This window comes from Bidens hawaiensis, unplaced genomic scaffold (assembly GCF_021521415.1).
Source record: "Bidens hawaiensis isolate Kalapana, Puna unplaced genomic scaffold, B.hawaiensis_p1.1 tig00078348_1, whole genome shotgun sequence".
In the NCBI taxonomy this organism is placed as follows: domain Eukaryota; kingdom Viridiplantae; phylum Streptophyta; class Magnoliopsida; order Asterales; family Asteraceae; genus Bidens; species Bidens hawaiensis.
Window position 1 is genome coordinate 5,406 of NW_027503425.1, and position 15,142 is coordinate 20,547.

Below are 15,142 nucleotides of genomic sequence, written 5' to 3' on the forward strand. Positions count from 1 at the left end.
TCTTCTTCCCAAATCCTCACAAACCCTGATTCATTTCACCAGGTCAGTTCAATCTCCATACAATCAATTCACTTTCATACTCTCAAATCAACATTCAATTAACAATCAATTTACCCTTAATTCATTGTTCAGATCTGTAACATTAAAACCCCCAATTTCCCTTAATTAATACTCACAAATTTATTTATTTTTTATTTTTTAATTTTTTTAATTAGGTTTTACGAATCAGAGAACTGAATCTGTGATTCTACGACATGGGTTTTGTCTACAAGCTCAAGATCTGTGTTTTATTCATATCAATTTGTTTAATTTCGCAATTAGGGTTAGGGTTTTACCTTCCAGGTAGTTACCCACATAAATACGATGTGGGTGATCAATTATCGGTTAAAGTCAACTCGTTGACTTCAATCGATACCGAAATCCCGTATAGTTACTATAGTTTGCCGTTCTGTGAGCCCCCGGAAGGCGTAAAAGACAGCCGTGAGAATCTCGGTGAGCTTTTGATGGGCGATCGCATCGAAAACTCGCTTTATAAGTTTAAAATGTTTACAAACGAAACCGATATCTTTCTTTGCCAAACAAAGCCGTTATCGGGTGATGAGTATAAGTTGTTAACAAAACGGATTGACGAGATCTATCAAGTTAATGTGATTCTTGATAATTTGCCCGCGATCCGGTACACGAAGCGGGATACTTATTATGTTCGGTGGACGGGCTACCCTATCGGGATTAAAGTCGAAGGCGAGTATTATGTGTTTAATCATTTAAAGTTTACAGTTTTGGTTCATAAGTATGAAGAAACGAATGTGGCGAGTGTGATGGGGACCGGGGATGGCGCTGATGTCATCCCTGTTAGGAAATCGGATTCTGATGCGTCGTCGTCATCGAATCCCGGTTACATGGTTGTCGGGTTTGAAGTAACCCCGTGCAGCGTTAAACACAATCCCGATTCGGTAAAAAATTTGAAAATGTATAACAAGTACCCGGGTAAAATCGTGTGCGAGGATAACACGGTTAACATGGCGATTAAACAAAACGAGCCTGTTGTGTTCACGTACGAGGTTGCGTTCGTTGAAAGCGACATCAAGTGGCCGTCGCGATGGGACGCGTATTTAAAAATGGAGGGCGCGAAAGTACATTGGTTTTCGATTCTTAACTCGCTTATGGTGATCACATTTTTGGCGGGAATCGTTCTCGTTATCTTTTTAAGGACGGTTAGACGCGATTTAACGCGTTACGAGGAGTTAGACAAGGAGGCCCAGGCCCAAATGAACGAAGAGTTATCGGGCTGGAAACTTGTTGTAGCTGATGTGTTTCGTGCTCCTAACAACCCGGGGCTTTTATGTGTAATGGTCGGAAACGGGGTACAAATACTCGGAATGGGGGTCGTGATTATTATGTTCGCAGCTCTCGGGTTTATGTCTCCCGCTTCACGCGGGACTCTCGTGATGGGTATGCTAATATTCTACATGGTTTCCGGCATTTTAGCTGGGTACGTAGCGGTTCGTATGTGGCGGACGATATTATGCGGGGACCACCGCGGGTGGGTCTCGGTTTCGTGGAAAGTCGCGTGTTTTTTCCCGGGGTATCGCGTTTCTGATACTTTTTACTTTAAATTTTCTATTATGGGGGTCCCACAGTACCGGTGCGATACCGTTTTTTTCTGTTTGTGGTACTCATTTTACTTTGGTTTTGCGTTTCGGTGCCGCTAACGTTCGTTGGCGGCTACTTTGGTGCGAAAGCGAGTCATATTGAATACCCGGTCCGAACGAATCAAATCCCGCGTGAAATCCTGGCTCAAAAATACCCATCTTGGCTTTTAGTGTTGGGGGCAGGAACGCTCCCTTTTGGTACCTTGTTCATCGAGCTGTTTTTCATCATGTCGAGTATTTGGATGGGTCGGGTTTATTATGTTTTCGGGTTTTTGTTCGTCGTCTTGATACTTTTAGTGGTCGTTTGTGCTGAGGTGTCACTCGTGTTGACCTACATGCATCTTTGTGTCGAGGACTGGAAGTGGTGGTGGAAGTCTTTCTTTGCTTCGGGTTCGGTTGCGTTGTATATCTTTCTGTACTCGATAAACTATCTTGTGTTCGATCTCAAGAGTTTAAGTGGGCCCGTGTCGGCTACACTTTATTTGGGTTATTCGTTGTTGATGGTTCTGGCCGTCATGTTAGCCACAGGGACAGTTGGGTTCCTTTCGTCGTTTTGGTTCGTGCATTACTTGTTCTCGTCGGTTAAGCTCGATTGAAGGATGGACTGGCACGTTAGGTTGTTGTTGTTACACACTCGTTTACTCGTCTTTTATGTTTGGTTGTTTTTTTTATAAGGACTTGTTTAGAACTTGAAATACAGTTACTATAATTAAGTTGAGTTTTGTTGTTTATGAAGTTATAGTTCTATAGAAAGAAGAAGATATGAATAAGTAGTTGTCATTTCTTTCATGTTTTGTTGATTGTATGAGTTTCTATGAATGCTGTTGGTTAAATTTAAATATGGCCCATATGCGAGGGCATTATGGTCATTTGCCTCCGTCTGTCTTTATGAACAACTTGATTCTTTTGACGAATTTTTAAAAGATAAAATAAATTGAGTAAGTTGTTCATAGAGATAAACGGATGCATACTGACCATAATACTGTCGTGAAATTATGGTAGTTTTGCTTTCGTATGAGACAGATTCAAACCGACTATAAATGTGCTGATATTGATGATATTTATAAAAGGAGGTTGTTTGTAGTATTTTCAAACTTAGGGGTGGTTTTTGTTATAATAAGTTATATGTAAGACAAATGAACTAGTACAAAATTATATAGATGAATGTTAGGATATTATTTGTCATTCACCTCCTAAACTAAGGGGATGAAGAGAGAATGAAAGAAGACTGTTTGTGGGCTGTGAAGGTCTTGAATGGGGTTGCCATTCAAGAGGGCAAGCCATTAAAGGGGATTGATGTTTGGTTTGAATGCGACGAATGAAACTATGGCTCTTAATAGATTATCTTTCTACCGGGCCGGTTCAACCTTTTAGGGATATTATTTATCATTCACCTTTGATAAAACATTTTAGATTATTTATGTTTGAATTTCACCCTATGTTGCACTTATAAACAGTTGTTCTATTCGATTTCATGAGTGAATCTAATACCATTGTTAGCTTTCGTACACGTATTTTAAATTATGTATATTGCGTGGGAAACACGTGTAATCTCAGTTTTACCAAGTACAAACCTAATCTGTGAATGTCTACTATGGATCTGTTAATGTTCTATACTTCTATATATCTTTATTAGATCCATGAAAGATACTAGGGCTAAAGACTTAGCCCGCGAATGTGAAAAGTTTAAGTCTTATTCCGTGAATGATAGGTTGAATATTCATGAATCTAGAGGCTATCTTCTACGGATGTATTCAAGTATAATAAGATTCACGGTGAAGGATTAAGGATCTACAGATGACAGATTCACATCTACGGAGGATGAGATTGGGACTTATGGACCTTTTGTACTTAATTGTTTTTAATGAATGTTCTTGTTTTCTATAAAAAGGAAGATAGGCCATATATGATTGTAGCGGTTAAGCTTGATTGAAAGATAGACGGGCATGTTAGGTCGTTACACAAGGTTTCACTCATCTTGTGTTATGTTTGGTTGGATTTTTAAGGGCCTGTTTAGAATTTGAATTACTGTTTCTATAATTAAGTTGAATTTTTGTTTTATTTACAGAATTATAGCTAGATAGAAAGAACTTTAATTAAATGTGAAAAGCAGAAGATGATGAATAAGTAGTTGTAATTACTTTCTTGTTTTGTTGATTGTATGAGTTTTCATGAATGGTACTTGTTAAATATATAAAAGATAAATAACTTGGTTAAGTTGTTCATAGAGATGGAAAGAGACAAATTGACCATAATATTCCCAATGAAATTGTGAAATAATGGTCGTTTTGCCTCCATACGACACATACAAATTGACTATAATTGTAGCAGTATTGATGATATTTATAAAAGGAGCTTGTTTTTAGTATCTTCAAACGTTAGGGGAGGTTTTTGTTATTATAATAAGTTATATAATTTATAAAAAAAATCAATTAAATTGCTTTAATAAATCTATACTTTCATTTTTTTAACGGCTACATATACATATATATATATATATATGTGTGTGTGTGTGTGTTTAAGTTCAAGAAAGAAGTCATGTTAATGCGAGAAGTGATTTTAACCAATCACAATTTTCTTTTCTTTTTGTGTTTTAATTAATTGAAAAAGGCATAATGGTAAAGAGTGAATTATTTTATTTTGTTAAGTATTAATTTGTTTGAATGTTTTAAATTATTCTTTATTAAATATATTTTTTTGTTATTTAGATTAAAAAACATTTATCTAATTAATAGAAATCGTATATAACATAACATCAAATCAAAATATTTTATACGACACCAATTATGAATGAACATTGTTCTTCATGTTTTACTCTTTTATTAATATATTATTTGGTTTGTTATTTTTTTTTTAAAATAAATCGTATACATTATTTGCTTAAGATCTCCATTTATTTTTTTTAATTATTCAACCGTATTTTTATTCTTTTATTAATTCGTTGTTTGCTAGTTTTATAATCTTTAAAATATTACAAATACTTCAAACGATTCGAATTATTATTATATTTCAGAAATAAATTAGAATAAATATTTTTAAGAGGCTAAAAGGAGTTTTTTTGAAGGATTATATCGTTGTTCCATCAGGGGCGGATGGGGGCGCACAAGAACCCCCCCCCCCCCGAGTTTCGAAATAGTAATGCAATGCTATATATAAATTCTGGAGTGAACCCTCTAACCAAATTAGAAAAGTGGTAGAGTGGCTAAGGTGTTGGTTGTTAACATTGAAGTCTCGAGTTTGATTCTTGTTAGTGACGGTTCATTCTGATTTTCTATTATGTTACTTAGAAGTAGGTATACTAGGTCTAAAGTAATGCTTTTCTTTTTTTTTTAACTTTTCTCATTTTCATGATCAAATTTGTTTGTTTTTAACTTTTTATAGATAGTTATTTATTTAATAAGTTAATATTAATACTTTATGGAGTTTTGTTTTCTAGTTTGATTACAATCGTTAGGTCATTTATTACTTTAAATTTTATATATGTTATTTTATTTCTAGTTTACGGTTAATTTTATTTTATATTTTATATAGTGATTAGACGTTTATTTAAAATTAAGAAACCTATTTTATTCACAAGGTTTTTTATTGATTGTTTTAATTTTACTTATTTGTGTTTTCTAAGATTTAAAATCATCACTTCATCACGTGAGCATATAAGGGACGAGGAGGTCCCGACCCCCTATTTTTTTTCTAAAAGTATAAATATAGCTCGTTTACTTTGAATAATGCTATGTTTTAATGTTTTCGGCTCCTAATTTGAATGTTCAAGTCCGCCTTCTATTGTATTGTATTTTTATTATGTGATAAGCTTTACTCAAACCGAACCGTCTAACCGGCCCGATTTTTCTTTTATCCAATTCTATGAAATTAAAGCATCTAAAAGTGCACCTCATGAAAAAAATTTCTAGATCCGCCACTGGTTCCCGTAACCGAGTCGTGCCAGATAACGAAATCAAAATTAACATTATTACTCATGTTGGCAAAAGGAAGTGTATTGTTGGCAAGTTTAAGGTTTTTAATTTTATTTTCATCCTATAATCATTTTGTTTCTTATTTATATACTATTCCTACATAATCAATAACCATGAAATATTCTGTGTAGGCAACTAGCAATCCAGGCGACAATTCCCTCGTCATCATGCAAGTTGCAACTAATCTTGTATCCTATAATTACATCCACCAATTTTTCTACAAATCTATAAAAACCTAAATTTTTCTATTGGCTGTTTATATAAAAGAAAATACAAATATAATTATAACATGATACAAACCCTACAATGCCATCCTACACATCCTATACAACAGAGATAATGCATATACATTGCACAAAACAGAACCATCCTGTATTATGCGTAAGCATAGTTACATAAGCATGAATATGGTTGTGTAGTGTATTCATTACATACCCTACCCTACACTACACAACCATCTCCACTGTTAATATATTCATAATATGCATAACCCTACACAAACAACTTATGTTGTGTAACCTTACACTAAAATACAAATTAGTCTAATGTTTATGCGACCATACACTACACAACCCGACACAACCATATTCATGCTTATGCAACCATACTCTATACATAACCCTACAAAACATACACAATCCTACACTACAAATCCAACATTAACGTACACATCCTAAACATCCTACAACCTACATGCATACAATTATGCTACAAGATAGAATAAATATATAAACCCTTCCATATTTTTATAATCACCACTGTAACATATAAAATTTTTCGTATTTATATTGTAGGTACTTCCTACACATTTTTATACACAATATTTCAACATATGATTTATCCTACATTATTAAATAGTTATTCCTACACCGATGTACTTGATAATAAAATAAAAATAAAAAGTTGTTATTACCAAATATAAAATATATATTAAATTGACGACACTTCTCTTTGTATACAATATAGAATGAACTTTTAAGAAAGTAATGATAATTGTTGAATCGCTTGCAGCTTGTAAAGATTTCTTCCCATAGTTGTACTTTAGGAATTTTTTAATTGTGAGATGATGACCCGTGATTCCGTGAAATTTGGGATTTCGATTATTAATTGCTTGTTTCAAAGCTGTGTTTACTAAAAACCCTTGTGTATTAAAATACATTAAAATATGATCCTAATAACTACAATAATGCCATAATCAACGTAGGCCATTGATCAATCTTAATCAATGGCAATAAATCATTTCTCGCACTTCTCAAACTAAGTTCACTTCTTACCTGAACCACTCCCTATATATATATATATATATATATATATATATATATATATATATCGTAAATGCAGAAAATAACTATTAATTTTATATAAATAAAGATTAAATAAATTTAAGTACCTTCTAATAATTGAGACTTACTTGGGAGATATGGCGGGGCTTTAAGTTTTGATGTAGTAGGTGGTTTTGATTTGTTTCATCGGTCTTTTGACTTGTATTGCTAAACTCTAGGTGGCACCCAAATCTGCCAATGCATGTCTCATCGCATTACTACCAAAAAAACACGGAATCGTAAGCATACCCGAATCCGACAACTTCTCAGGCACGCGGTTCAACACTACTGCCGAAAAATCTCCCATGATGGGAATCGATGACACCTCCCCCAACCTATCCTTCCTCTTCAATAGGTCTTTCAGAAACTTTGCATACTTCGGCATGTGTTGGAGGGCTTCAATGAACGGGAGATTGATCTTCAACTATCGGAACATATCAAGAAAATGCCCGTACTCCCGCGTATATTTTTGGTGTTTTGCGCGAACGGGATACGGGATACGAGAGTGATCAACCAAAGGTGATGGCCGGACTTCAACCGACTTTTTCACTACTGGCGGTGTAACTGGTGCGGTGTTCTGCACTTTACCCGGTACTTCCATCTCGATCTCTTCATCCATTACTTCCTCATCTTCTACTTCAACCTCATTCCTTCGCACATTGGGACTCAAAACCCTGCCGCTACGAGTAGTAATCGCCTTTATTTGAGCGGTAGGATTCTGCTGAGTAGAACCTGAAAACTGTCCCCAGGGTCTTTCATTCAATTGTTGGGAAATATCACCAATGGTTCTTTGCATGTCGAGCATAGCTGATTGTTGATTCTTCAAAAGTAGATCATGATCGGCAAGAGTCTTTTGAGTGACTTGATCTCTATTAAGGATTTGCTGCATCATTTCTTCCAATCTTCCCATGCTACCACTCGAATCTTTGCCATTACCTGAACTTTGCTCATTAGAACTTCCACTGTTATACTGACCTTGATTTCGGTTATAGGGAGCTTGGAAGCCAAGTGGCCCACCGGGCCGGGCGCCAATTTGAGTTGCTTTGCCCTTGGTTCTGATTCTGATTCTGACACTTGTAGTTGTTCCAGTTCTGATTGTTGTTGTTGTAAGCATTAGGGAACTTGTTCTGACCAGCCACAAAATCAACATCTTGATTGTTCATCAACGGAAAATCCAGCGTACCATGACCACCCATACACATCTCACACTTATCCACCTTAGCCTTTAACTCTTTTATATCTCGGGTGAGATTCTCCAAAGCAGCAGCCATACCAGTATCCAGATTAACCTGGTGCACATCTCGAGCAGATGAGGGTGTACTGGTGATGGGATTGGAATTCCCGCTTCGTGGCTTCTTGGCGTACTCAAATTGTGCGAAACTTTCAAACAACTCGTTGCATTCGATCACATTCTTCCTGTCCATCAAATTACCCCCAGCAGCTGTGTCAAACCTTACTTGAGCTTCATAAGTAAGCCCATTGTAAAACTTCTTAACAAGGGCCCAAGGTGTGAGACCATGTTGTGAACAATGGGATAGCAGATTCTGAAAGCGCTTCCAAGCTTGGTAGTATGGCTCATCCGGCTCCATGTGGAAGGAGTGGATCTGATCACGGAGGCGAGAGGCCTTAGCAGGTGGAAAGTACTTCTTGATAAATGCATTGCGAAGCGCCTCCCATGTGGTGAATGCTCCAGCAGGTTGCGAATCAAGCCAAGTGGCGGCACGGTCCGAAAGTGTAAACGGGAACAGGTGAAGAAAGATCGCATCCTCATTAGCACCTTGCAAATTGAATGTTTTGAACACACGAGTCAGACGGTTGATGTGTGTCGGTGCATCTTCATCTTCACGACCATGGAATTGTTGGTGTTGGGTGATGGCGTTCATGACATAGGATGGGATCTGCCACAAGTTAGGGTTATCAATCTCGGGGGTGAAATGGGTGAGTGATCTCCATGGAACCCTTCAAAGGCTTGCTGGTACATGGTGCGGTTATTCTCGGCCATTGGATGTAACGCCCGTTAATTTTCAGTTAAGTGATTTAAAGTATGTAATGTATGTGCATCTCTTAGGATTTATCCGGCATTCCTCGTGGACTTTCTCATTTTTCCAGTATGTTAAATTAATTAATTTTTCATTCAAGTCGCTAGATCTATCAAATTGAGGGACTAGAGTGTAACATGTTGTTTTATATATATTAAAAAAACCCTAGCCTTCCCTCTTCTTCCAGCCGATCGCACAGGAGCAGCAGCTCTAGACCTTCGTTTTTCTTTTTTGCAGCCAAGATTAGGGTGTAAAACTTCAATTGAAGGTTAGTCCCATGTTCCTTCTAGTCTTTTACACCTGAAACCATCCTTATACATCGCGTATTGATTGTTAAACCGCTTGTTTTAGGCTTACCGGGTGGCTGTCCATTTGGGCAGTTTCGGGGCTGTTTCGGCCAAGGTTTTTGCACACAATCTTCCTAGGTACATCCCATATAACATACTTTAAAATCATGTGCATTGATGTTCGTTTGATTGGTCAACTAGTTGTAGCTTGAAAACTAGTATTCGGTTGACTAGGTTGTGAATTGTGATATCTAGCGCGTTGTTTGAGGGAACTAACGACCAGTTCGAATGTTGTAGCTTCGGTATGAGTTGTGGGCTGTAAGAAACTGATTTTTAAAGGTAATGGGGCTGAATTGGTTGTCGGTTCCTGAAACGGGTCGGTACAACGCGTATTCGCGTTTATTGAATAGTTGGTGCGTTGTGCTTGCGAGTTACCGACCCGTTCGACTCGTGTAGCGTCGTGTGGACTTTTTGGCTGCGAATTTATCATATTGGGTCCACACGGGGCTGAGTTGGATGTTAATTGCCTAAACAACTCTTAAACGCGCATATTGGTCTCACCTAGTGCTTCCGGGGGTAATTTGGGAATTCTTTATTCCCAGGAGTATCTATGAGTCGTGTCTGTAAATGTAAGGCCCCGGGGGCTGTTATGATTGAGTTTGATGAGGTCGAGGCTTTAGGTAACTCGAACCATGTTAGAACATCTCGTAGGATAAACGAGTCCTTTCACGTGTCGTTAGTAATGATTGTATGTAAACCGACAGGCGTTTGAGTTGTGGGGATACTTAGGGGTTCTCTAGCTCGTGGTGAATTCATGCCTTGTGTCAGGTGAGTTCATGATGCCCCTTTTTACTCTTTTCAAGTTTTGGGCTAGCATACACACTTAAGCGATTTTGCTTGATGAACAGTTTAAATTATTTTACATGGGCTTACTTGTATAGAGTAGGCCTTGAGATGATATTATTGTATGTTTGGATGTAGGTTTATACATGTATTATTGTATGGCCAATAATTGGCGATGTTATTTAGTCATTATCGACTAAGGATGTTTACGTATGACTACTTTGTGTTTGCATACGTTGGATGAGATGTTACGTGTTTGGGTTGTACGTGTGCTCGACCCTGATGTTATCTTTAATTCTTTATTATGGATTTGTTATTCTGTTTTATTCAGGATTCATTCGTGGGTATCTTAAATTTTCCTTATCTGCTATATTGTTTTTTATATTATGTTCATGTTAAAACTTTGCAGATCTATTTTCTTGATGCTGATAATGACGGATGATGATGTTGAAGACCAGGATGTTGATGAAAACAATGATGTTGATATTGAAAAAAGGCAAACAGGTTTCTTTCTTATTATATGATGCAATTTTACACGCTTTGTATATGTTTTTTATGTTAATATGAACTATGAGTAATATAACTATGCAAGCCTTTAAAACAAGGAGGGTGACTCGAGTACAGCTGAATAAGAGTGTTACGAACAAAGAAAAAATGAAGATGGAAGCAGAAGCAAAAAATTTGCTTTTACTTGTTTTTGTTTTTCATTATACTTATATTTTCTCGCTTAACTTATATTTAGCCTTGTAAAAGAGTGAATTTAGATGTGTTATCTTTCTACTGGAATTCTTCTTTTTGTTGCAATCTTTTTTTTTAAATGATATTATATAATATTTGCTCATTTGTTTAGTGCTAATTAGATGAAGAAGTTGTTGACCACACAAACTGATATCACTTTGCCAGTACTTCAAACCATTGATTGGTCTTCTTTTCATCTGGACATAATCAGCACATAGGTATCACTGCAGAAGTTTAAACCACTCATATACTTAATGTTTTATATTTGTTCGTTCGTATGTATTTAAGTGTATTTATATTCGTTTACAAGGAAGTGTACAATAACACATTAATATTCCTAAGATACTAGACATACAAATGAAGTTTGTTTAGGGTATATGTTGTTGAGCGATTTTAATCAGAAGTTGTTGTAATCTTGTCATTCATAGGGCTTTTCATTTAAATCATTAATCTCTTAGATGAAGTTGTTGACCACACAAACTGATATCACCTTGCCACTAATTTAAACCATTGATTGGTCTTCTATGTATGAGTTTATGATTATCTATGACTTAATGATTCATATCTGCATACCAACTTCTATCTTGCGAATCCCTTTTCTAATTAGGAAAATGGTTTTGAATAATCAAAACTCTGTTCTTAATAGTTGTTTTTGTTGTGTAATGTTTTAGGACCGGGCACACCTCAAGTTTTCAACTGTGTAAGTTTCTTAACGTCTCTACAACTGTGTAAGGTTCTTGTAAATGTAGAAGTTTGTTTTCTTAAATTATGTGAGTTTGTCATAGGTGGTTGAAATTGGAAACGACAGCAACGTTAACTATGAACTTGACAAAGCAAATGGCCTAACCAAGGTAAACTTCTGATTACCAGACATGTTTTATTTCTTAATTATATCACTTTCATTTATCTTCATTTTAAAATATATAATTTCTGGTTCAATGTTAATGGAAATATTTCAAAATTAGGTTGATCGGATTCTCTACTCATCAGTGGTACCCACACAACTATGGTTTCATCCCAATAATCATTTGTGAAGATAGTGATCCCATGGATGTTTTGGTATTGATGCAGGTACACTTATAATAATATATATTATTATGGAACTTGATAAACTGCTTTTTACTTTTAATAATTATTTGTTCATTTCAAACTTTTTTATATGATGGCAGGGATGATTTGGTAATTAGCGCGGGTGCAAATGCGGGAGCACTTTTATTTTGCTACAAGGATGCGAAACACTAAGACGGTATGGAATTTAAATATTTTGTTTGGTATATATTTGTGGCTTATTTTTTAACTTAAATACACGAATATGTTTCGTGCCCATCATGTGGTGGAACACTCTTTGATCTTCAAGTGATAAGTGCAGAAATTAGAGAAAAAAACATCACATTTTCCTTGTGCTTTGGTAATCATCAAACTAATGCTGATTAAATAACATTGAGTGATGTTTAAATTCATATATTCAAACAAAGTAAATGTCACTTTTGCCCATTTCCAGCATACACTCGTCGCATGACTAGAAGCTATGGCGCATGGTTTTCCGACCAACATAATGTACGCCACAATCACTCAACACGTTTTTCATCACCTCATATATCTAAATACTCATAATCTTGTATAAACGTAGTATATTAAAAGAAATTGTTCAAGTATAAATTCTCAGTGCTTACTTAATGATTTGCATGCATTTTATATATATAACAATTATTTTATAACTTTTAAGTTAACATGGAAACTGGTTCAGTTTTAAAACCAGTTCCAAGTGGGAAAAGATTGGGTAAGTTTAGTTTCAAAGTGGCCCCTCAAACCGATTTCTAAATTGGTTCGTTTTCTGCTTAGAAATTGGTTTCTGGAGGTGCACAAATCGGGTATTTTCAAGATCCGGAACCGGGTAGGAACCAGTTTCGGGTATGGTCAACAAAAGGCAAGAACCAGATCGGGTAGGAACCTGCTTCGGGTATGGTCAGGTATTTGACCGGGTATTGACTGGGTTTGCGGGTTTTTATTAGCTTTTGGGTAGGGGTCGGGTCGTGTTTTGACCGGGTATTGGTGGAACTGGTTCCAGGTACGATTTTTCTTAGGAACCGAAACCCGGTTCATACCCGCAGGTCGGGTCTGGAACCGGTTTTTTTATCCACATCTACCAGTTTTGCATTCGATACGTTTTTTTTTTTGCAGACGGGGCAACGGCCCATTAACCATCAGTCATTGCTCCTTTCTGTAATCGCCTACTGTTTCGCTGCAACTGCAACTGCAACTGCCGCCATACGCCGTCGTCTTTGAGCTTCTGAAGCAGTGGGTTAGTAGTTCTTTCGAGTCAATTAGTCCAGCTTAAAGCTATTCGTTATTATTCTTATTATTATTATACTGTTTAATTTTTTATAATTTTCATTAAACCTATATTCTAAATTAATAACTGCATTTAGACATCTTTGTAGCTTCAAATTTTGTGTTACATCAGGACTGGCAAACGGGTTAATTTGGTTCGAGTCGGGGCGGGCTCAGGTTGAAAGGGGTCGGGTCAAAATGGGTTGGCTTAAAAAATGGTTAAATTACTATACATGTCAGCTTTGCTTCTGGCTTATACACATTCAGACGCCGGTTACACGTACCGGGTCCGATAAACACGCGTCTGGCGTCGGTTACGAGTAAAGCTGTAGCAATTCTTACTTTGTTAATCACGCCAATAACTGTTCGATAAAATGCCCAAATGAGTATAAAGTTAAAATTCTGATGTGTTGTCAACCTGACGGATTACAGACTGACCTGTTTAACCCATATTTTTTATTTATGTATTTATTTATTTAATAAAAAATTGTTTATCTAGCAGATTACTTGTTGTGTTTTTTATGCCATGATTTAAAGGTTTTAAAATTAATTGACTTATTTTACACATAATTGTTTCATAAAAATAAAATTACATGTAAATTCAGAATTTTAAAATACTAATATGCAAAAAAGTTACATGCCATCATTTTTTTTGGGTTAAATGGGCTGTGTTTTGTATTTGGAGTCATCTGGGTGACACTTGGGGTTCATGTAATATTTTCGGGCCTGTGCCGGGTTTGACCTGCAAGCACGACTGTTAACAGCCCTACCCACCGATACGCTGGCAGTCAAGAAAGTTCGATGCATCTTAATTTAAACCTTAATCATTTGGAGCATGTTTTGTTTTTACAGGGTGAAGGTGATGACAAAATCATAGCAGTATGTGCAGATGATCCAGAATTTCGTCACTACACCGACATCAAAGAACTTCCACCACATCGACTTGCTGAGATCCGTCGATTCTTTGAGGACTGTATCCTTGCATTTGTGTAAAAACATATTTTTAATGCTGTCTTGTTTTTGGGATTCCTTAATTTAATGCGTGCAGACAAAAAGAACGAGAACAAATCAGTCAAAGCCAACGACTTCCTCCCTGCTGAAGATGCGGTCAAAGCCATTGAGTATTCCATGTGAGTCTAGAATCTTGTGTACATCGATTATTTACGCGCATGAATGTTTGCGATGACAGGGATCTGTGTGCCTCCTCCATTGTTGAAAGCTTGAGGCAGTGATTTGATCCGCTTTGTTGGAAGAAAAAGCATAGGACTCGTAAGAGAATTTAAAGACTTGTAATGGTTATATGGTTGTATGTGATTATGTATGCCAGATTTAAACGATTTATGTTATCTTGTCATCTTTATTAAGTGGTATCTTAGCAACTTATTTATCCCAAGAACTTTTAATCACTCAATTTCTTCGTATTTACATTTCAAGCACCCCACTTTGAGCATCGATATCCCATTTAACTAAATCAATATTTTTATTTTAACAAATGTTTGCGTTAGTCCATGAATTAGTAATTCCGTGTATCGGCTAAAATTTATTATTTTCGGAGTTACTTAAAGAACTCTTTTGTGTGAAATTTTCCAACTTAAATTCTTTTTGCGTGAAATTAATGAGTTAGATCTCATATCTTTTTGTTAAAAAGTTACTACTATTGAAAATATGAAATAATATGTCTTACATTTCCCGTTTCATTTCAACTTAATTAATTACCTATTTGACGTGTTAACATGTGATCATGATAAATTGGTAACTAATATAATTGTATAGATGTACATATATAAAAGCATGAGTACTTATCGTTGATGATGGCCTAACTGTTCGTATTCCGTTTTATTTTAAAACTCTTGGAATGATTATTATGAATGTCAATTATTAAAACTTGAACTCACTCAGCCCAAACTGATTTTGTGTGTATGTTAGTGTGAGTTTCAGGTTATGAGGAGGATGCTTACC

General features: G+C 36.0%; 1 protein-coding gene and 2 pseudogenes across 1 annotated transcript; 2 read left to right on the plus strand and 1 right to left on the minus strand.

The window, feature by feature from the left end:
• Positions 1-254: 254 nt before the first annotated feature.
• Positions 255-2,366, plus strand: LOC143606912 (transmembrane 9 superfamily member 11 pseudogene; annotated as a pseudogene).
• Positions 2,367-7,120: 4,754 nt separating this feature from the next.
• On the minus strand, positions 7,121-8,828 carry LOC143606911 (uncharacterized). Its single transcript, XM_077082525.1, has 3 exons — positions 8,235-8,828; positions 7,460-8,095; positions 7,121-7,369 (listed from the first exon to the last, which is right to left on the minus strand). Exons 1-3 carry the CDS (start codon positions 8,826-8,828, stop codon positions 7,121-7,123), a joined length of 1,479 nt encoding a protein of 492 aa, XP_076938640.1.
• A 51-nt stretch (positions 8,829-8,879) lies between these two features.
• LOC143606913 (soluble inorganic pyrophosphatase-like) lies at positions 8,880-14,441 on the plus strand (annotated as a pseudogene).
• The last annotated feature ends 701 nt before the right edge of the window (positions 14,442-15,142 follow it).

Excerpts from the sequence above, each read along its gene's own strand:
- LOC143606911 (XM_077082525.1), bottom strand. The coding sequence starts at position 8,828 with ATGAACGCCATCACCCAACACCAACAATTCCATGGTCGTGAAGATGAA. Across the intron at positions 8,096-8,234 it reads CTGCTCGAGATGTGCACCAG|ATGTTGATTTTGTGGCTGGT; the intron begins GTTAATCTGGAT and ends TGAACAATCAAG. Across the intron at positions 7,370-7,459 it reads AAGTCCGGCCATCACCTTTG|TTGAAGATCAATCTCCCGTT; the intron begins GTTGATCACTCT and ends ATGTTCCGATAG.